Here is a 23,007-nt window from a genome sequence, read left to right on the forward strand (position 1 = left end):
AAATCAGTTTTGAAGTCATGCCCGCTGCATTCTCTGTGACATTACAAAGGTTTAGTGAGCTAAAGGAACTATAATGTGAATAGTCAGATGTTGTATGTGACTATTAACATCAGTTTAGTAATAAATTACTGTTTTGTGTAGACATTTTTAAGTATCGAAAATACAAGCATGTAAGACTACATTTTCATGAAACACTGGAGGTGTAACTGGTTTAAAATTATTGTCTAGCCTTTATATTGGGATTGGAGCGCTTCAGAGTCTTGCTCTAAAATTTAAAGCATGTCCCAAAGGCAGAAAGCTTTTGTAAAATAAAAAGCTTCCTTTCACAAGACTCGGAGGACAGCCACAAAAGCACAAGCCAGGCATAAATTTTACAGTGTTAATCTTTTCAATACATGAGAATAAATTTGGGAAATGGAAATGAGCTGATGCCTAATGTTGATTTTAAATGTTTAGCAATTTGTCACAAAAATTCAGTTTTATTCATGGAGAGTAATGTCAGCAGAAAACCCTGTTTGTTGAATCTGATGCTGTAGCACGTATGATTTAATCTCATGCATGCACGGAGTCTACTAACTTACGTATGGCTTAACGGTCTTTTCAAGAAAAGCATCTAGTCCTTATCTGCAGAGTTTGTATATCTACCCTGCTCTCTGTGCTTTTTGTCAAGTGGCTAAGCTCATGGGTAGAAACACATGCCTTATTCCTCATTTGTTTTGGTCAGGCTTCTACTTCCAGGCACTGCTTCTTGTCTTCTTTATGTTCTAGATTCTTCATCCATAGATTCACCCGCCCCCCCCGAAGGTACTAATGCACTGTGATCAAGTAGCCTCTCAGTCTTCTTTTTGCTGAACAGAACGAGCTCTCTATGGCATTCACTGCATTTTCTCCAGCCTTTAAGTCAATTTTGTGGATCTTTTCTGTAGTAGGTCAATTTTTCAGCATCTTCTAAAACATTTGTTCACAGAGGAAATTGATGTGATCCTCCAGCATTGGTCCCACCAGTGCCATATATAGAGCTAAGAATCACCGATTCCTACTCGCTGTTCCCCTTTTTACACATCTGAAGATCAATTTAGTCCTTTTATGCCATGAAATTGGGCTGGGGGCTCTTGTTGCTTGACTCTTCTCAAGACTTGCAGCTTTTCATGATGCTGTTCTCCATCCTGTCAGCCTTCCTCATTCCCACCTCTCTGAGGTCCCACTTAGCTTTATGAAAAGAAGTTTTGTTTTAGTGGTCCCAGCCAGCTGGAGGAGCCGGCACAGTACGTATGACTTGTTCGGGCCCTGTTATCTTTTGTTCTGCTAATCTCTGTTTCCACAGGTCCTTGACTAGTGATTTATGCCAACATTTTCCTTCAAGAACTTTGGAAGAGGATTCCTCCATTAGAAATACTCTGATAAGACCAAATTGAGAATTACTTGAACAGATTAGATATGCCTCAATTAATCTGCCTATTCTTAGCCTGTTTAATATTTGCTGTCTGAGTACTGTACAGTGAGAAAAGTGAAGTATTTTGTCACATGCTGTTGAAAATCTGTGAGATCAGGTTTGTGTGATACAGCCGATTTTCTAGAAAATCATTGTATTTATTCCTATCTCCTTGGTTCATGATCAGTTTAGTTAGATACCATCTTTCCATTTTTACTTGGGATTGATGTTAGGTGAATGCCCTGTAATTACCCAGTCATTTCACTTGCCCTTTTGCTAACTGTCACATCATCAGCACTCTTTCTGAAATACCCACGTTATTAAAAATGAATGTTGGCAGGGCAGAGACTTCTGGGCTTGAGGGTTAGGTTACCTCCTCAATTTGAAAACCCTTATCCACTACGGAAGGTCTAATGTCCTCTCCAGGTAGTATGCATCCCCATGGGGGATACCTCTTGCCAAATAGAAAACGGAGATGTGAGCCATTCCCAAGCACTCCCTGCCACATCTCCACTCTTCATTTTCCCTGGCAAGGCTGCGTGTGGCATTTCTATGTTCCAGTACGTAACAGGCAGCTTGCAGATAAGCTGGGCATAAATTGAAGCGGGTAAAATTGAGCTTGGTGTTAACAAGCAATGGAGCACTGCGTTCATTGGACATGAAGGTAAATAATTTATTAAAATACAATCTCTTTTAATGGAAACAGAGTAGCTACAGAAATTCCAGTGGGCTTGGAAATTTAGGCTTGCTTTGTGAGAGCTGATTATTTTTACTTGAGTGGAGGGACAGCACTCTACCAGTGCTTCTGGTAGAGCGTAATGCTCATTACACTCTTAAGACTTGAAGCATTTGGTGTGTCACCTTCACTGTTCAGTTCACCCATCCTTACTCTGATGCTGTCCACCCGCACAAGGACATTGTGTCAGAAATTAGGGACTGCTTTGTTTAAGTTCCCAAGATGTGGAGAGGAATCAGTTCCTTTTTACCTGTAAGAGCTATTATTTTTATTAACACATTTTTTTAATGAATTGGGAAGCTGAAGCTGGTTAGGTTAGGTGTCCTTTCGCCACAAAAACGTGAGAAAAGGTCACCGATGTGCGATGACGGACAAAGTGTATTGCCGGTGGTGCCAGGCTTGACTTTAAGCCATCTTCAGCTTAGCCCCAGTTGACATCTCGATTCCTAGTTCTCTATTAATGTGCTTACAAGCTACATGCTGAAGTTGCCTGTCAAGCTATTAAAAAACTTGGATTACTAGTGCTGTTTTCTGGACAGGTCGTGAAAGAGTTTGATACCGTTGCCACCGTGAATCTTGCTGTGTAAGATCTGGGTTATGAACTCCGAAGGAAAAGAGAGTGCTGTTCAAAAATAACATGATGAATTTAAAACCAGCAGGCAGCCTTTCAAACCTTCGTTGTGCAGACCCCACCACTAATGAAAAATTCAGAGGCAGGTTTGGCTTGATGACAGCACTGGAGCTTCCTTCTCCCAGGTAGTAACTGAGCCAAAACACTTAATTCTGTGTGTATAGCTGCTACCGATTGAAGTAGAATTTGTTTAGATAAAGAAAATTGGAATTTGTTACTCTTTAAGAAATCCGCTAGCTAAACAGGAATTACTAAAAGTAATGTGTGTTATCAAAAGAAAAAACACTGGTGACTAGCAAAGGGGGAGTCGTTTTTCAAGGTAGTCTGCCACTTTCTTCTTTGTGCCAAGTCTCCAGCAGTGGGAGACCGTGCTGGTCTGCTTGTCATGCTTGCGCCGCTCTGCTAAGGAGCCCGTGATGGCAGCTCTTGCTCTCATGAATTCTCATGAATTCTAACCTCAGCGAGTGTTTAATCATGCCTCAAACAGATTGGCTTTTCGACGGAGAAACGGTGTTTCTGTTCTGGTATCGCTGTCCAGCTTAATGTAATGAGTGATGGAAACGCGGTGCCTGAGACACATCCATCTGCTTCCCTCCAGACCGTTTTCTTTCTGGCTTTTCCTGCAGTCTTAAGTTATCAACCCAGAACACTCGCCGATGATGGGAACTTACTGCTGCCTCTCTGTACGTGCTGGCATCTCTACTTCAGCCAAAAGCATGTTTCAGCTTTTGAGCTGACTTGAAATGGGAAAGAAGGCATTAAGGGGTGAGCTTAAGGCTCTCATCCAATTTAAAAAGCTTGTATTAGCGTGACAAGTTGTACAAATGTCAAAGTGGATACAGAGTCAGCGTCTTCCTAGGGACCTGGCACAGGTTTGCAGCCTGCCAGGACCTGACTGCGTATGCTCTTTGTAGGTTTGTCCCCCACTTGGATATTAAGTCACGTTTTCCAGTTGGTGATGGGGAGACAGTCTGGTTCTGAGACCTTGCCCTTGCAGCCGAGGCAACGGGGGAGAGCTTTGGGATCGGTTCCAACTTTCAGAGATGTTCTTCACGAGAAGCCGGGTGGGTGCGTGAAGCACTTGAAGCAGTTTGTGCCTTTGCTGTCTCTGCTGATTAACCGTAATGGTACTCGTGAAGCCAGGGAGAAGCGCAGGCTCCAGCTCCTCGCCCAGCTAATCCCTGCAGCTGCGGAAAGTGGGTGCTCGTGCTGGCGTTCAGTTTGTCTGGACTCCACCAAGGGCAAGCTGAAGTGTAATGAACGCTCTAATTAGCTTGCTCCAATTGTACTGTGCTAAGCTCAGCCTTAACACCTAGCTGCAGTTAATTAAAAGATGGGCTTGCTGAGGTTTTATTAGTACAGTGTGTTTGCCACTAGATGAAACGACGGAAGAAAAGTGGATGACTTGTGTAAATTGTCAGGGGTAGGTGATTACCTGAGCGCAGTGCACAGCCCCGTTTGAGACCGCTCGCCTTCCCAGGTGAGCCAGGGGAGAGGCAAAGCAGCAAACAAAAGAGGTTTTGTCATTATCAGGCTGCTGAGCCAGCCTGTCCCCTGAATTTCTTAAAGCTTTTAGGAAGAAAAATCTCTGAGCAGATATGTGCACATGATTCATTTGGCAAAAGCGCTCAGCCAGCTTCCCAGAGGGGAACTAAAATAATTTCCACATACAAGTAAAGCAAATAGCCTGTGTCTTGTTCATCCTACCAAGTATTATTGACTAGTGCTGAGTAAGAGATCTTTGCAGAGCGTTGATGAAAAGGTTGGCAACTCATTCCACTCAGTCTGGATTATTGCAGCATGGTTGTATAACGCTGAATTGCGAAGGCTTTTGGTAATCTTCACAGGCTGTTCAACCTGAGCCATTAAACCTAAACTAAAGTGCTTAAAAACAGCGAGTCACGCTCTTAAATACTTGCATAGCTGTACTCTGTAAGAGAGACAGTTTCAATATATGTTAGGTTCTTCCTGTTCATGTGCAGAACAAGATATTACCTCCTAAGAGCCATCTGAAATGTTCCGCTGCGGTGGTATTTGAGACTAGTTATATTTGGCTCATCTTTGTTCCGTATCCAGTTTTACAACTACCGGGTGACACCCTAATGAAACATCAAAGGACGGACGAGCGGTTGCACTTAAGTGCTCTCTGAAAGGTGTGTCCAGCGAGTTACTGAGCTCCCACTCTGGCTACGAAGGAATTTTGACCATAGGACAAAAGTGGCTTTCATCTTTTAGAATGGCAGCAGCGGTGCAGTACAAATCCTAACTTTCATTTAAAACAAAACCAAACAAAAAGCTGTTTGTCAGTGGTTTTTTTCAAGATATTTTCCTACACTATCTCCAGCCCTTTTGCTCTTTACTTAAGAGGAAGTTTGGGAAAATGGATGTAGAAACAGTCTTGCTGAATAAAATCCAAAATAACTTCTGAGATTTTTTTTTGAAAGGAGAATGGAAGTACTTTGGAAGCTCCTGAGCATTTAAATATTAGCAATACATTTTTTGGACATGCAAGAGAAGCTGGCTGGATGGAATGAACACATTTTCATTCAGGTTGGGATGAAACCTGAAGTCACTGTTCATGTAGTGTTGGTTCATATTCAGTCATGACAAAATTAATCCAATCTGGATGCTGAATCTAGATCTATAAATATATTTATTATAATATAACAAGAACTTAACAGTAAACATAAACTATATACAATACCATTACAGATAACCCTGTTTTTAATATTATTCACAGAAATAGCCAGTTTTGTTCCAGTGTGAGAAATGAAGAAATAAGCTAAATTGGAAATGTTGAATGTGTTTAGGTCTTGTTGACAGGTAGCACCTCCTTTGGAGGCAGACACACACCAACACTAAAATTAGTCCTGCCCCAGGCAGTTAGAAACTTGTGCTCCAATCTTTAGGTTCACACTTGCACCCTGTTTGACATAAATACTTTAAATGACATACTAGTATATAATTTTGTTGTGCTTATTTTTTTTTCTTTAAAGAATAAATAAAACAACTGCATAACAAAGGCTGGAACCTCACTGTCAAAATGGGAGACTTGAGTCACCCTATAGCTTGACTCAGCTGACTTGAGCACTTTAAATACTGTAAGATACAAATTTAATTTTTTTTCTTTTGTTTTATAAAGGATTATTAATAAAATAAGATGATTAGCTAACCATCTGCATTGATTTCCCCAAAGCTGTAGGCAGACCTCCCTCCGTATAAAAAGGCTAGCGTATTTGGTATGAAATTCAGCTAGATATCATTTATTGACTGTAAGATCTCGTCCGCGCCCTTAGGGCCCTCCTTCTTGGATTTCTGGCATGGCATTTGGGATTTGAGTCTGCAAAGGCAAGTACGGCAACTTTTTTCCCTCTACTTGGAAAGAAATCAGACAATCCTTAGCTTGGGGTTACTTCCTCTTTGTGAATTTTAAGATTCTTTCCCCTGCCCCCTCTACGTTGCCCAGGCCATCTCCCATTTGATCCTTTTATGTATAAATTTATAAAGAATTTCCACGTCACAATGCGCTCTGGATAGACAATATTTTAATATATATAAAAATATAACCCCTGTGCTGTGCATATACTTACAACTCTACGTAATCACTTTTAAGTCTCTTACACTGGGCTTAAGTCTATGCATTCTCCTACCACGGGATTTAAGCTTGTGTATTTAAAATCTGTAAATAAGCGAAGGATAAGGTTTCCACCCCTATGGGGAAACTTGAAAAAATCAAATAAAAAATTTCTCAGACTTTACATAAAACAGTCGCGTATATCCTAATGTAAGGAATTTTGGTTGAGAGCCAAAACTGAGTGCGTAGCCACAACAGGAGGCGTCTTCTCCATTTGATGAAAACATGGAAATCCCACACTATGCTGCGTGTTTTAATGTGATCCCGATCAGAAGCAAAGAGCGGGTTTATCAGGAGAATGCCTCTGGAACTGAAACCGTTTTCATTTTGCATTACAGGAATTGAGCACTGCCAAGTTCACTCATCCCCAGAAACAGGGAGGAAAAGGTTTAGAAGCCTCCCTCGTCACCCATGGGCACACATGCCCACACAAGTATCGCCGGGAGCAGAAACTCATCCAGCCCAACAGACCTTTTTTTCCCATCATTTTATACGGAATTTATTACCAATGGCTATTCTTCTCCCCAGTACCCACCTCACCCCTCTTCCGGGCTCTGCTCTAGAGAACTGAAAGGTTCGTTTGATCTGATGGAAGACTGACGTCCACGTAAGCCATCTGTCACACAAGATTTCTCTCAGTCATTGGTTTTGAAAAGCATGTATTTGTTAAAAACAAATGTAGGAATCAAAGTGGTAAGGACACTTTGACCTTTCAAATAGATTGATGCCTAAACTGCAATAGTAAAACTAATCTGCATGGTTATTTTAAGAATCAAGCTTGAGCTCTAAAGTAAAATGCAGATATTTTTTTTTTCTCCACTCCTCCCCAGCTTAAAAAATATGTGAAATTCTATTGCACCTGGGTTGACCAAAAGCCGACGTCCAGAACAAGTGCCACTATAACATCTAGTGACACCCTTGTATTATTAAGTTACAATATCTTACATAGCACGGAGCTCTCTGCTCCTTGTTCACCAAAAGGTGAGGATGATTTTTCTACATTCAATGTAGACACTATTCAAGACTTTAGAGCAATATGTTCACTGGCTGGCTTTGCTGCTTTTGTTTCTTAAGTAGTAGTATTCTTCTCGCCTGCTTTCAACAGGTACAAACAGTTCTCCACCCAACTCCTGGGTAACATCAGCCGCTCTGAATGTACTTCTTGATTACTACGCAGCCGTGTCGAAAAACAGGGCAGGGCATATTTGGTAGAAGTGTCCACGTATTTGTTTTAGGGTCGTAGGCTTCCATGTTTCCCAGGGCAGGTCCTTCGCTGCTAACGATCCCACCAGTGGCATAAATTTTTCCATCCAGAACCACAGCACTGTATATTTTAAAAAAAAAAAGGAAGTTTTAGTTAGTCTTCTTACCCAACAATTTTCTTTTTAGTCTTAAAACAAACCAAATCTTTTGTAGCAAGGGGTAAGCAATGAATACACCTTTTATTCTTCTCTATATAAAGCTGTGTGGGCATTTCTCTTTCCTGTCCCTTTCCCTCCCCCAAATTAATCCTTTTTCTGTTCCTGGTAGGTAGGTAAATGTCTCTAATTTAAACAAGAGAAATTAGTCCAAGAAAGGTGTTTCTCCAGCCCGTGTATGGGATTTGCAGAAAACGTAGCAGGATGACGTGTCTCTGCAACACCATGCACATGCAAAAGCAACCCAAGTGATTCGGGGTCCCTGCTGCATCGGTCAGAATAAACCCTTGCTTCAATTTACCCCTCTAATTATCAATGAATGCTGCAAAGAGGGGGAAAACATCTTCAAAAAAATGCTCTGTTGCACTTCAGCCTGTTCCATGGTCTCACTCTGGCACGGGAGCCCGGAGGTCCTGCTGACTTGTCATCTGTGTGCACCCGGGAGGAAAATGCCAATGTGGGGCACGTGAATCCGATGGTTGGGGATGTGCAGCTGAGGGATTGGCAGGGGAGCTATATGCTGGCCTCTACAGAAAAAGAAAACCCCCTTCCTGCTTTTTAAAAATGGAAGTGTTCGACTTCAGCCATCCCTTGCAAATCAAGGATAATAAAGCAGGGCTAATCCCGTGGTCTGTAGGCTCTTGCTAGGAGGGAAGGCGCATAGGGGTGAAAGGTATTTGAAAGAAAAATTGCCCTTCAGCTTCATCTCTTCCTCCTCCCTCCTTCCACTTAACCCCTCGGCCTCTCCAGCAGTCGTGCGCAGGGTATGACACTGGCTTGGGGCTAATGAAGACGGACAACGAGGGGCTGGGCTCCCGTGTGTGTATTTGGAAAGGGCAGGAGGAGGATGGAGCCAGGAGGCAGCTGAGTGGGGAAAGTCTGTACAGGGCTGCTGTGCTCTCCACGCTGCCTTCCCGCTGCCTGGGGAGAACCCAAAGGTGGGGCAGCTCTGCTTTTCATCTACTGGGGAGCCTGAGTTTGTCCCCCCAACATTTAAAGATGTTGTTAAGCTGGATAGGGTTGGCGGCGGCTTTTCTGGTGGTTGAGGTCCCTTCCAAGAAGTTTTCTGGTGGTTGCGTTCCTTCCAAGAGCAGCTGGTGAGTGGCCATGTTGGGAATTCTATTTTGTGAGAGAAATGGAAACTTGGAGGGTGTGTACACACCAGAAGATAGCAGGGAGAAAAAGAGAGAGGTGAAGATGAGAAATTAATTGCAGCCAAGAAGGTGGCTTATATCTAAGAAGCTGGAGAAGGGTAGTAACCCTGTAGGCTTGGTTATAGCAAAGTTATTTCTTCTCTATTTTGGAGCACCAGGAAGAAGAAGAATGAAAAGTGATAAAAGCAAAAGTCACAGAGTGCTGGAAGACTCAGGATGAACCAAGACTAAAATGGCACCGACAGAACCACGTGTTTCTGAAGAACACAAAACTCTCATGTCCTTGTGGAGAAGCAGAGCATGATGTTAAAAATAAACCCACAATGACAACAGTGAGGACTCAAATAAGCCTAGTCCCTGGGTACCGCCAGGAAATAGGAAATAATGAGAATCTTGTCAAAATAACTGTTAATCTGAAAGGAGGAGGAAGGAGAGAGAGACTTGAAACACTTGATTAGAGCCCATCCACAAATCAGCAGGGCTGGATGATACATAGCCCAGGGTCCTAAGGGAGTTTGCTAATGAACTTACTGAACCACTGGTAATTATTTTTGAAATGTCAGGGAGAAATGGGGAAGAATGAGGATTTGAGTAAAGCAAGTGTTGTCCTGAAAGACCGTTCCAGAAGAGAAGGAGCCCACCTCCGAAGGAGCTGGAGCTGACGGCAGGGAGGCACTGCCCGCCCGGGGCTTCTGCCAGGGCTGAGGTCCCTATGGCCAGGAGGGAGCAGAGGTGGCGGGACTAGCCCACCCAGTATATCAGACAAACATGCAAATTAAACCACAGTTTAGGACTTAAGACATTTTTTGGGGGGTGGGAAGCCCTTCTCTGCACTGGAAAAAGCGACTATTTAAATGCGAGACAGGCTGGGAATTACAGCTTGCAAAATACGGTGTGAGGAGCAGAGGGAGGATGGTCCCACCCCGTGCTGAAGCAGTCCCGATGTGGTGGAGGGGAGAGTTTAGAAATGAGGCCATGGGGTAGTCGTTGCTGTTTGTGTTTCACTTTGTTTTCTTACTAGTGAAGCTGAAGGAGATGGAAGCTTATTTGGATTGGGATATAGTTTGGGATGCGCCAGGCGGAAGAAGATCCAGTGTCAAAGATGGACTGCGGTGCAGAGCAGCTGTGCTGCCTTGCTTCCCTAATGAAATGCTGTTCAGTCATTAAAAAAACACCCCATAACAAAACTTGTCTGAAAAAACCCCTAACGGATTAATTTAGCAACTTCATTGGGTGAAGTGGGAAAAACCAAAGAAAATCCCAAAAAAGAAGAAAAGATCCTGAAGAAAGATCTGGCTGCAGAATTGTCAATAATGGGCAATTATAAGAAATGCTGGTGTGGTGCATGGAGCCGGGGGCCTGTTCCATCAGTTGATGATTGAGGTCCAGTGCCTGTGAATGGTCTCAGCAAAGTTTTAATTTATTGGTGTAGACACGCTGGTGTAGGTGACAGCACCTCACACCAGCACAGGAGAGGACGTTGGTGGCTGTTACTTACTGCTTGTCACCCGAGGAGACTGCTCTGCACGGAGCATTTGATCTGGAGGGGAAGAAGGGGATGGAGAGAGGGAAGACCCTGTGCGGACGCTGTAGGTGACCCTGGGAACAGGCGCCAAGCAACCACCCGTCCTTCCTAGCTGGCTGTGTGCTGCATAGCTGAAGTCTGGCCTTCAGTGCCCGGTGTCCCCTTAGGCACCTAGTGCTGGGTCCCTAAACCGAGACCTGGGTGCTTCACAAACTCCTGTGTAGTATCTCAGCCACCCACATTTCTTCTAGTAAAGTCTCCTCTGTGCCATGCTCAGTAGCAGCTCCTGTAAGCCAGAGCTGCCGCCACCGCAGAGCAGCGGAGTAGCCAAGCACACCCTCCCGAGAGGATCTGGGGCTGGGTCCCTCCCCAGCCCGTGCCCTGGGGTAGGGGTTGCAGCGGGTGGGCAAACCTTGCTCTTGTTCTCTAGCACCTGGGCTACAGCACTGTGCTGGTTTTGGCTGGGGTAGAGTTAATTCCCTTCGCAGTAGCTAGCACGGGGCTGTGGTTTGGATTTGTGCTGGAAACTGTTGATAACACAGATATGTTCTCGTTACAGCTGAGCAGGGCGTACACACAGTCAAGGCCCTTTCTGCTCCTGACCCCACCCCACCAGCAAGGAGGCTGGGGCTGCACAAGTTGGGAGGGGACACAGCTGGGACAGGTGACCCCGCCTGACTGAAGGGATATACCATACCATATGATGTCATGCTCAGCAATAAAACCAGGGGAAGGTTGGCTGGGGTTGCCGCTGCTCGGGGACTGGCTGGGCATCGGTTGGTTCATGGAGACCAGTTGTTTTCATTTGCATCACTTGTCTTTCTTGGGTTTTAGTTCTCTCTCTTTGTTATTTTCATTACAATTTCTTACTGTTATTATTATTGTTGTAATAATAATAATAATTATTAATAATAATTTCAATTATTAAACTGTTCTTATCTCAACCCATGAGATTTCTCGCTTTTACCCTTCCAATTCTCTTCCCCATCCCGTGGGGCGGGGAGTGAGTGAGCGGCTGTGTGCTGCTGAGTTGCCAGCTGGGGTTAAACCATGACAAGCGCTGAAAGAAATTCCTGCCCTGTGGCTGGGACAAGCAGCTCAGTAGTGTAGCCTCCCATCATAGTGCTGATGTGTTGGGGAAGAAATGGATGCTGAATGCCACCCTCTGAAAGACTGTATGAGTTTGAAATGGTGATTAAAGTCGCTTCTGCCCCCTCCATATGCGATTCCCATAGATAAGACTGGTGTAACACTTAGCTTTTGAGTCATGCCTGAGGTTTAGAAAAACAGTGAGCTACTGCTGCTATCAAGAAATAGGCAGTTCTAAGTACGCAGTGGGTACTTATGTGTGCAGGGGACTTTGGAGACATTCAGGCATCTCCGGGGCTAAAGTGGCAGGTAGGTTCTTAAGACCAATTAGGAATTTAGTCCTAGATTCCTGCTGCTTTGCAGTATTAGGACAATCACTGCTAATTTCTGGAGCCTTAGGGAATAGGAAACTCAAGTGGGCTCTAAAACCTTGAGGAAAGTGAGTGGAAAGGAGTATGCTCATTGCTCTTTCTTCATTACTGTGACAATATTTCTTTTCTCCCCTCCTTTCCATCCCATCAGCTGTAAAAACATCATTACCAAGGCTGATGTACAAAGAAAGAAATAATTACAATAATTAGGATGCGAGTTTATTGCTCGGTGCCATTAATCCTGAGAGATAAAATGATTACAGGCTGTCAGAGCCTGGGAAGGAAGGAAGCTCCATGCTGCAGAGCCTGGCTGCGGGGACACCAGCCCTCCAGCAGCTTTGGGGGCAGCGACCTCCCCAGCTATGGAGCAGCTGGACCCCCGTCTCTCCAGCACGCCCGGGGTGAAGGTGATGGGCGTCAAAATGGAGGTCACTTCATCCACTCCTTTCCAGAAAATACATTACAGCACTTTGCAAATTATTACTCGGCAGGCTAACGACCCTGCTTTCTGCTCCCCGGGTAATTACTGGCGTTTCCTAGAGAGGCTTCACCTATAGGTCCGCAGCCGATTCACCCGAGGTGCCAGGGTATCCATCATTGCCCAAACAGTGAGCAGTGTCAGAGGACCACACTGTGACTGTCTCCCGACACTGCTGCCGCTCGTCTGGTCCACCTGCTGACCTCCATGAAGCTATGAATCACAGTTCTAAGAGAATCCTAACAAGACTGAGGTGCGTCAAGGGCTGGTGGGGGCCTGGCTGTCCATGGTTGGAATGCTTGCGTGATCTAAACACCCTTTAAATCTCTTCTCTGCCTGTCTACCTTGCAGTCCTTCCTCAGCCTGAGCAAACAGATGGCAGAGAAGATCCCTCTCCGGCAGCTGGCCGTTAAAGGTCTTGATGGACAAAGTGAATCATTGAATCATAAAATTCTACAACAGACCAGGTTGGAAGGACCTCGAAAGATCATCTGGTCCAACCTTTCATGGGAAACGGACACTAGATGAGATTACCTAGCACATCGTCCAACCGCATCTTGAAAACCTCCAGTGATGGGGACTCTAGCACATGCCTGGGGAGCTTGTTCCTGTGGATGATTGTTCTCCCTGTAAAAAAATCTTTTATCAAGATGAAACCTCTCCCGGTGCAACTTGTACCCGTTGCTCCTTGCCTTCTCTGTGTGAAGAGAGAGCCTCTGTCCTCCTCGTAGCTGCCTTTTAAGTGCTGGAATACTGTGTGAGGCCCCTCCTGAGCCTTCTGTTCTCCAGGAAGAAGAGACCTAACTCCTTCAGTCTTTCCTCAGAGGGCAGGTTCTCCAGCCCTTTGATCATCTTCGTGGCTCTCCTCCGGTCTGTCCGCATCTTTTTTGAATTATGGGGACCAGAAGTGGACACAGTACCCCTGGTGCAGCCTGACAAGTGCTGAGCAGCGTGGGATGATCACATCTCTATCTAAGCTAGTAACGCCCCTGCGGATGCAGCCCCGGATCTAATTTGCCGTTGTTGCTGCATTTGACTTCGCACGGCTTTTTAATCAACTCTCTTATTCAAACCAGAGCATCAGCCTCGCTGTCTGCTCAACCGCTTGATGTCTCCGCAAGCCCTGCCCTACCCACGCTGCAGCTCAGGCACGGAGCACCAGGGCTTGGCACACATGAGCCGGGGGCCTTGCTCGGAGAGCTCCACTGCCGTTCACTTGGTGGCCACCTTCCCACCCTCCACTTTTCATTCATGGTCCCTCCACTTTTCATTCAAAAGCACCTTATAGCGAAAGTCTCGATGGGCGGCAATTTGGAAGCAATCCAAAGCGGAGGATGTCAGCGCTTGTTTTCCATAGTGTTCGAGAGCCAAGCGCCTGGGAGCTCCTGCACCAGCCCTTCTCTCTCCCAGTCATGATGGCAGACATAACACCAAGCAGTGGGACTACCAGCAACGTTTGTTAATTTGGTTTATTATCATTTTAAAATTTCCTGCTTAGTCCTAAAGATCACATCAGCCTTATCAGGAAATGTTAAAAAAGAAGAAAAAAAAAATGTCCTATATTGTAATGTCTAGGGTTGTAAAAGAGATTTGAAAGAGCTGAATTAGCATGTTATTTTGATTCCCTGAAACTTAATATCTTCTGAGTCCACAAACAAAGCTCCTCTCCCTCCTCACTCCTGCCCATGCATGCACACGCGCTCACTAATTTATTTGGAGCGGTTCCGTAACGGTTATTAAACACTATCAGTTAGATAGACACGGAATCTGCTTAGAAGACGACAAAATCCCCGCCTTTATTCCTGGATGAATTTCCTTCCTGCCCTAAGATTTTAGGAGGGCTTTACTGGAGGTGGAACTGAACGATGCGCGTCAGTGGGTTGAGCAAGCACGAGGGTAAGCAGCCTGCAGGGCACCCGCGACCGCGGGGCGCGGTGCTCGGCAGAGCCGCCGGCGCTCTCTAAGCTTCTGAGGCACCGGGGACCTTGCGGTGACACCTGCGTGTGGTTTGCCACGCCGCAGTGAAGGGCGCTGCCGCCGGCTCCGTGGGTGCTGGTGCTCGGGGTGCCAAAGCGTCATCCTGAGTTCGGTGGCGGCGCCGCCGGCCTGCGTGGTTGTTTGCGGCCAGGTTGGCAGCCAGGCTGTTATGTCTGAGAGGGCTCGGGCGGCCGTGTGGTGCTGCCAGAGGTGTCGTCTTTACAATGAGATGGATAAATGAGGGTCCAGATTCGTCACGGTCAATTAGGAGGATCTCATGCCACTTCTGGGAGCGGGATTATTAGTGTGGGTGTTTTGGCCAAGCTCCAGTTATATCCTCCCTTACTCCGTGGGCACTTTTCCCTTGCTAACGATCCAAAACCACGACGTGGCGTTGTTACTTGTGGCTGAAAAACGGCGATGTTTTATTCCAAAGTCCGTCGCACATCAGTAATGGCCCGAGTGCTCTGTCTGTATCAGTTACGCTTTAACGGACACCGAAATCCTTCATGTCATCAGCTGCTACAGAAATTATTGCTACTAGTCTGGTGCGGCAGTTCTCATCCGCTGCCTGTGGAGCACAGTCCCAGCCACACGTCTGCTTCCAGATATGCTGGAAGATTTCGGGTTTCCCTTCCAGACCGCAAACACGTCCAGCTGCAAATGCCGCCCGCTGAACTGACCAGCCTTCACGTCTGCGAGCTCGAGCAGTGCGAGGCCATTAAGGAACCGTGCTCCGTAATAGCTTCACCGGGGAATATCTGTCCAAACAAGCTGTGCTCTAACCCCTTCCAGCGCCTGGAGTTTCCACGAAGCTTGCAATGAGGAAAGGAATCGGCTGGGGGAGTCTGCGGCCGGTGCCGTACATGAGCAATGCCTGGTAGTTACGCACAGGAGTCACCCTGCTTCGCTGTTCAAGAACAAGAGCTTATTTAAAAAGAAGAAGGAAATAAAAAGAAAAAAATCCACAAACCAACCCTGTTTTTGTGCTGTTCAGCCCGAGTTGAAGTTTTACTAAAGATTTCCATTCGGCAGAACCATCTAATAAATCTTACTGGTTAGCAGTCGGAGGAGGAGGAAGAAAATGCTTTTCTGGTGTCTGCTGGGAATCGCTGGTACTAAATTAGCTGCTCTGGAATTATTGCCGGCACCATCACGCTGCCGCTGTGTTGCCCCGTGGAGGCTCTCTGTAGCTCGCGCCTGTTTGCATGCCGCCTGCATCCTAAGCAAGCAGAATATGGAATTTTTAATCATGCACAGAAACGCATTCAGTATTCTTTTTGCTCGTGGAAAAATAAACCCTTGAAGGGCATTGCGGGAAGGGAGAGCGCCCGCCTGCAAAGGGAGGACTCTGCGGCGCTGGCAGGGAGGGATGTCTTTCCAGGTCTTGCTGGAGGGAGGTGTCGGGCAGAGCAAGGCGTGATCATCCCGGCTCTTCATCGCTGTCGGCTGCCGCCTCCGCCTCAAGAGCCCGCAAACGAACAGGGGCTGCCGAACCGAGATGGGGTCCGCATGGCAAACGGGACACGCTTGTCTGATCTTTGGGAAATCTCAAATATTTCCCTCACCCTCACGCGTCATGTGGAAGATGTTCAAGACCTGCATGTGAACTCTCAGTGAATTTTAAAACGCTTCAGGCCTATTATAGCTCTTCGCCCATTTGGCACCATCCCTCAAAGGCTTAATTCTAGGTCAACACAAATTTCTTATTGACTTCCATCAGGCCGGGCTTAATCTGAAAATGATGCTCAATTTGCTCTTCTGTTGATTGTGAGCTGGAGACCTGAAGCATTTATTTTTCATTAAAAGTAATTTCACTTGATATTAAAACCATTTGAATGGACCTTTAGTTTTTCACACGGGGGAAACGTCGCACACATTTCTTTTCCCCGTGCTCGAAGCCATCATGCTCCCTAGTCACTAACATGTAGAAACAGTGCAGATAAAAATAAATGTGATGCGGTCAAGATTTTTCCCAGCAAATTCGGTATCGAGCGATTCCTGGTGAGAGGAGATCAATAGCATGCAGTTAATTTTTAAGTTGTTTATGTTGCTGCTTTTAAACCATGTTCTTTGTGATCCATGCTAATGAGTGGAATGAGGAATTTATAGATTCATAGGCTAAGGTCAGAAAGGATCTCTGTGCTTAGTTAATCTGGGCTTGTGTTATACGCAGGCCATGGACTTTTCCCCAGGCAGCATCTCTTGGAAACGTACCTAATCTTTTAAAAACACCGAGCGTTGGTGACTTTGCCCCCTCCCTGGCTGGTTCTCTGTTTAATTACCCTTGCTGTTGGGAAAGTGCCTCACTTCAAGGCTGAGATGTGTAACTTGACTTTCTAGGCTGAGATGTGTGACTTGACTTTCTAGCCCTCGTAACCATGCCTTTGTCTGAGAGACTGAAAGCTTTTCCACTTGCTCCCAGTGATCGAGTCACCTCTCAGCCTTTCTTTGATAAACTCCTTAAATTCCACATCATCAAAGATTTGGTTTGCAACCCAGGGTCATTTTTGCAGCTTTCTTTTGAACTTCTGCTATTTCCACATGTTGATGTGTGGCCCCAAGACCCACGTTCATCTTGCCAACACCGTATGCAGCAGCACTCTCTCTTCCCAGCTTCAACTTGTTTTTATTTTGGTGTTAGGGCTCGTATTATATACCCAACGTTGCATCGACCTTTTATCCACCACATTGTGATGAGAGCTGACGTTGCGTAGCTCTGAGCGGCCCCTTTATGTCCTGCTCTGAGTGCCTGACTTTCTAAGGGGAGCAGGGCTGCTATGATTGTGCTTCCTCCACGTATTACTTTGCATTTAAAATTCTGCTGCTAGCTTGAGACATGTAGATAACCGGTTAAAATAACTCCTTTTTAGCCACCAAGTGTTATGCCACCTGCAGCCTTTACCAGGGGAGATTTTCTATTACCTGGATTGTTGGTAGATATATTAAATAGCATTGAATAAGAATCAATGCTTGCTACTGGTGGCCTTACTCAGTGATATCTTCTCATTAACAACTACATTTTGAAATCTGTCAGTGAAGCAGATTTAATCTCTCTAATGTGTGCCTTGGTAATTCCATATAATACCAGCCAAATACCTTGGAGAAATCGCAGTATATTACAGCATCACAGTTGTCTTTAGCAGCCAGGTGTGTTTTATTACAAACTAAACCAAAAAGAACCCAATTTCCCCCCAAAAAAGGAAAAGACAACAGGCTGGTTTAACAAGACCCATTTTCCAGGAAAGCACATTGATTGCCATTTATTATATTATTAGCATCTAGTTATTTGTTAATGAAATCCCCAATTAACCACTCTGGTATTTTGCAGAGGACCAACATGAGGCTAAGTGAGACCACTTAGCCTGATGTTGGTACTTTGCAAAATTAATTGCTGCACTAAAATTCTCCCTTTCACTTTTCAAAATACGGAAACACTTTGGCAGTGCCCTGATCCATCCTGAACTGTAAGAGTTACTCTTTAGTGTAACCAACATTAGTGGTTCAGTCAGCTTCTCAGCGAAGCCTGTAAAGATGCTTCCATCTGAGACAGTTGGGTTGCCTGATTTGAGAACATAATTTCTGACCTTCTTGTTCACATCTGTCCTTGCTGCCAACAGTGACCGCTTCTGGTCCCCTCGCAGCAGAGTATGGAACCAAACCTTCTTGCTCTCTTCCAAGTACAGATGAGAAATATCCATCTGACTGGTCTGTGCTACAGTTTGCTACCTCATCAGCCTCATCAGCAACGGTTTTATAACCGATTAAAACTACAACTTTGATCCCAAAAGGTTTAAAGTGCCTTTCTTTTTCCTCCTGTTGGCCCTCTATTTCACCAGTTCCCTTGGCCTCCCATAGCAGCAGCTAGTTTTTAACCTTTACCTTGTATTTATTACTGCTAACCTCCCATTTTCCCTATTTCCATACATACTGATTTATTTCGTTTTTATCACAGCTTTCACATACTCTTTTGGCTGAAATATTTTTCCTTGACCGTTTCCCAGCACACTGAAGAATTTTGGAAATTGTGCCTTTTTTGGCATGCAATTAAGATGTACTGAACTATTCTTTTTTTTTGGTGACTATCCCATTATAAATGTAGGTTTCCAGTCCACTGTTGCTTTAGGCTTTGGGGAAAAAAAAAATTTGAAGTTACTTTTACTGATGGGTGTCATATTCTACTTAAGCAAAGCCAGTTTATTAGGGCGCCTAAGCAGCAGCTAATATTTAGGTCACCAGTTTATTCTCCTTAGTCCCTCACAAGGTCTCCCAACTGGATCCCCTTCTACAGGGTTGTCCTGGTTTCAGCCAGGATGAAGTTGATATTCTTCACAGAAGCTGGTATGAGGCTGCGTTTTGGATTTGGGATGAGAATAGTGTTGATTGATAACACACTGATGTTTTTAGTTGCTGCTGAGTAGTTGTAGTGCTTACACTCAGCCAAGGACTGTTCAGCTCCCCAGGCTCTGCCAGCGGGGAGGGGCACAGGGAGCTGGGAGGGGACACAGCCAGGACAGCTGAGCCAGCCTGGCCAAAGGGACATTCCTTTCCAGGTAACGTCATGCCCAGTAGGTAAAGCTGGGGGAAGAAGAAGGAAGGGGTGGAGGGACGTTCAGAGTGATGGCGTCTGTCTTCCCAAGTCACCGTTACGCGTGATGCAGCCCTGCTTCCCTGGAGATGGCTGAACCCCTGCCTGCCCGTGGGGAGTGGGGAATGGATTCCTTGTTTTGCTTTGCTTGTGTGCGCGGCTTTTGCTTTACCTGTTAAACTGTCTTTATCTCAAACCATGAGTTTTCTCACTTTTACTCTTCCGATTCTCTCCCCCGTCCCACCGTGGGGGAGTGGGTGAGCGGCTGCGTGGGGCTGAGTTGCCGGCTGGGGTTAAACCATGACAAGGGGCAGAACAAAGCATCCCTTCACATTAGAAACCTTGGGAAGTTTTCGGGTCAGATGCTCAGCCAACAGCCCTTGGTTGAAATCACCACGGCTATGCAATTTTTCTTGTAGTGTACTCCAGATACTTAATTAACAGATTTTTGTTATGTTTCACAAAACAGAGATGACCAAAGAGCAGTTCATCCCTCTCTGTGGGAAGATACAGGAATGTATCAAATGTACAAGTCCCTTGCGTTTCATTTTACTGGTTAGGGCTCTAATCCTGAGCTGTGTAGTAGCCTTTATTTCTGGTTTTCAGGAGAAAAATCTCATTAGCAGCTGCCTGAGCACTGCAGGCTCCTCCTCCTCCTCCTCCTCCTCCTCCTGCTTCACCTCCTGCTACAGCGGAGGGAGAAGGAAGACTTGACCTTAGCGCAGGACGCACATGGCAGCTGCCCGGGGTGCAGCCGGCTGCTCCGACCCCTTTATTTACAGCAAAATACGCTTCAGCAGCCAAGAGAGGGCACTCCTTAAATTAATAAAGGGGGGGAAAAGAGAAAACCAGAAAAAAAACAGCAAAAAGAGAGAAACTGAGCACGCTTTCTTAGAAAGGAATTTTCTCATCTGCGCCAAAGTGAAAGGTTAAATGCAACAAGTTAAAACACGGCGGAGTTTTTCAACCATCGGACGGGGGCTAGGGATGCCCCCGGGGCAAGGCGCAGAGCTGTTGGCTGAACGTTTGGGAGATGCGGGTCCATTGTGGGCTCAGCTGCTGCCCCATTGACGCTCTTCCTCCCACCCCCGCTGGCGTTTCACTCGCCTGCTCGCCCAGCACAGCCCCCCGTCCTGGTTTTTACTCAGTGCCTCGCGACGCTGCTGCATCGGACATCGGTAACAAGCCCTCACCCAGCGCCTGCGGCAGCGCTTGTGCTCCAGCGATGGCTTTTCCCCGTGAAACCAATAGCTTGGCCGGTCCCCAGCGCGGGGAACTGCTCTGTGAGGGGCTGGCGCTGAATAGTGCCCGAAACTGGCCCGTCTGTCTGTAACGGCCACGTAATACTTCGAAAAAGGCCTTTAAGTTCTGCCAGTACCTGCGATGGTTGCCAAGTTTTATTTTTGTCAGTCAATTTGGGAAGTTTGTTAAACCTGTGACTGGGATCAGGGAAGCGAGCCCCAAAAGCAATCAGAAGCACGTAATAAATAATAATTAATATCAGTGTGTGGTGCTTACTCAGTACTTTTTTTTCTTTCAAGGATCTTTTAGTTAGTTAGCAGAAACATGTTCCACATTACGGTGATCTTTCCTATAGTGGGTATTTATCATCCTCCGGTTACACATGGCAAACTGAGGAAAACGGCGTTCCTGTAGTCTGCTGGAGCCGCCCAACACATGTCCCTCCCCATAACCCATCGCGCCTGAATGTGGAGAGACACGGGAACCATCGCAGGGTCCTGGATGTATGCTTTGGGAAATGCTGCGTCCCTGAACACGTACAAAAAAGAGATGAGGAAAACCCCAGATGGTACGTACCTCCCTTCCCCTCTCCCCTTCACTGTTACGTAGTATTAGCTTATTTATTAGCAGAAAATGTTAAGGAACCAGTAATTCAGTATTAATGTTTTTTTTCTCACCTGCAGAACTGCCTGGAGTGGTTCATGTTAGGACCTGCTTTAATATTGCCTTTCTCTGGGTCATAGATGGTGGTTGCTCGTGCATAAGCTCCTCCAAGAATAAAGATGAACCCATTGAGAGTGACTGCAGGAGCATATTTGTTATCTGTCAATGGAAAGCAACACTGAGATCAGTTTCAGGCTCAGGTTTGGAGACTGTTTTTTTATTTATACATTCCCCTTATTTATAGATAAGTCACGTTTCTCTAAACCTCCAAGGCTAGGGAAAGAAAAATGAGGAAACCTTTCCTGGTTTTGTTCTTTTACCTCCAAGTTCTCAAAGGCACTTTTAAAGTTCATCAGTCCTTCATCCCCCAGTATGCGCCTCCCTCTAAACTGGTAAAGTACAATTATCCTCTCCCGAAGCCTGATGGAGTCACCGTGAAAGCTCCACTCTTATATATGAAATTAAGATGTCAACTTGTTTCAGAATTTTGAACTGTTGCAAATTTTAACTCAGATGCTTCCCCAGCAAAGTACAGAAGAAACCCACAGCGCAGAGACACGCTTAATAATATCCAATAGCTGATTCTCTTTTGTATTCTGCTTTTGCTTGTGGGAAGGTCACCCACATAGTCCAGAAGATTTTCTGAGACCCTATTTTTTCCCCCCTTCATCTGTCTCATAAATTCACCTGCATTTTTATTTTCAGCTGTGTGTGTGCCTCCAAGCAGTCCTATATTTTAGCAACAAACTGTGTGAGGTTGGAGTTTGAAATTAAGCAAGTCCCTTATCCAAAGCCAAGTTCAATCAGAGTTTCCAAGGACACTTTAAAATTCTTGTGTTACCAACTAGAAATATTGGTAAAACTAACCATAAATTATCGAATAAGATAATTCTAATTTAATTAGCTGACTTGTCCCGTATGCTACTAGCACTCCATATGCACATTATTACATGTGAGCCAGTTGGGCTGAAATTTCTCATGATGGTGTCTGTCTTGATGCGATACAGTTTTTTTAATCAACATTTCAGTGAAACCAATCAGTAGTGTCTGGGAACAAAAGATGGGAAAACACATTTTGAGTTAAATCAGCCTCACAAACAGTTCTCTAAGAAGCAAGAGCCTGAGCCCTCTGAGACGTGAAGCGGACATTTCCTGGGTGGCTACCCTGGCATGAGGGGACAGTTCTATAAAGCTATCCATATGTAGCTATATGTTAAAGCCTCTTCAAAATATGCATTTTTATATGCTCAGAAAAGGGTATCCTCTTGCATCTCCAGTGAAGAATCAGCTTGGACACAGTCCTGCCAGCTTCAGCCCCTGCAACCCCCCTGCTGAGTGCGGGGAGTGGGGGGCAGCCCGCTGGAGAGGAGGTGCGATATCATCTTTACTGCGCCCTGACGTCTCTGCTAACAGCCTCCACATAATGCTGAAGGAGTCTGTATGTTCCTGCTAGATCTACAACACTATGACTGTGTCCTTTGAGGAACACAGAAAGAGATGGGCTTAAACCAGCCCCAGCAGCTTTACTTTTGGCATTTGCTTACCTCCTGCACAGCTGGCGTTGTAACCCTGAGGTTCCTGTAAAACCACCTTATTCCTTTACATATTTAACAAGAGATTTAATTTGACACGAGTTAAGCAAAAGCTGATTAATTTCTCCAGAAGAGAGGTAATTTCCTTAACTGGGGTTTGAACTGGTTAAACTAGAAGGAAAAGAGTGGGTCTGTGGTGTCTGCTTCTGTTCCAGCACGGCCATGGGGTGCTCTGGCTCAGTTCATCTCACCCTGCGCCGGTGTGCGCCCAGGGGGGCGTACGGACGTGCAGCACCCGGTGTGAACACAGACAAAACACGTTACGGGGTAAAGTTGGGATCCTATTATGCTGAGTATCTACAAACATATGTCAAAAAACCACGGATGTATTAGGAAAATGTCACTGATCCTTGGGAACAGATGGGACGAAACTAATTCATCCAGAAAATAGAACAAGGAGTATTCAGTTTCTTCGCGGTGCCACTAAGACACGATCATTCATCAGGAAGACTTATCTGTCCTAACAACTCGTCTCAC

The 23,007-nt window shown here is 45.5% G+C and overlaps 1 protein-coding gene across 1 annotated transcript in view; it reads right to left on the reverse strand.

Moving 5' to 3' along the window:
- Nucleotides 1–7,573: 7,573 nt before the first annotated feature.
- Nucleotides 7,574–23,007, reverse strand: part of KLHL29 (kelch like family member 29) — a gene marked incomplete at its 3' end in the record, with an annotated part of 255,138 nt that continues 239,704 nt past the window's right edge. The window contains exons 11-12 of the mRNA XM_081998428.1: nucleotides 20,953–21,097; nucleotides 7,574–7,757 (exon numbers count right to left, since the gene is read on the reverse strand). Of these exons, the coding sequence (XP_081854554.1) occupies nucleotides 7,574–7,757; nucleotides 20,953–21,097 (329 nt within the window). The remainder of the gene's footprint in view (nucleotides 7,758–20,952; nucleotides 21,098–23,007) is intronic.

The sequence above is a fragment of the Phaethon aethereus genome, assembly GCF_964289735.1.
Source record: "Phaethon aethereus genome assembly, chromosome: 3".
Classification (NCBI taxonomy): domain Eukaryota; kingdom Metazoa; phylum Chordata; class Aves; order Phaethontiformes; family Phaethontidae; genus Phaethon; species Phaethon aethereus.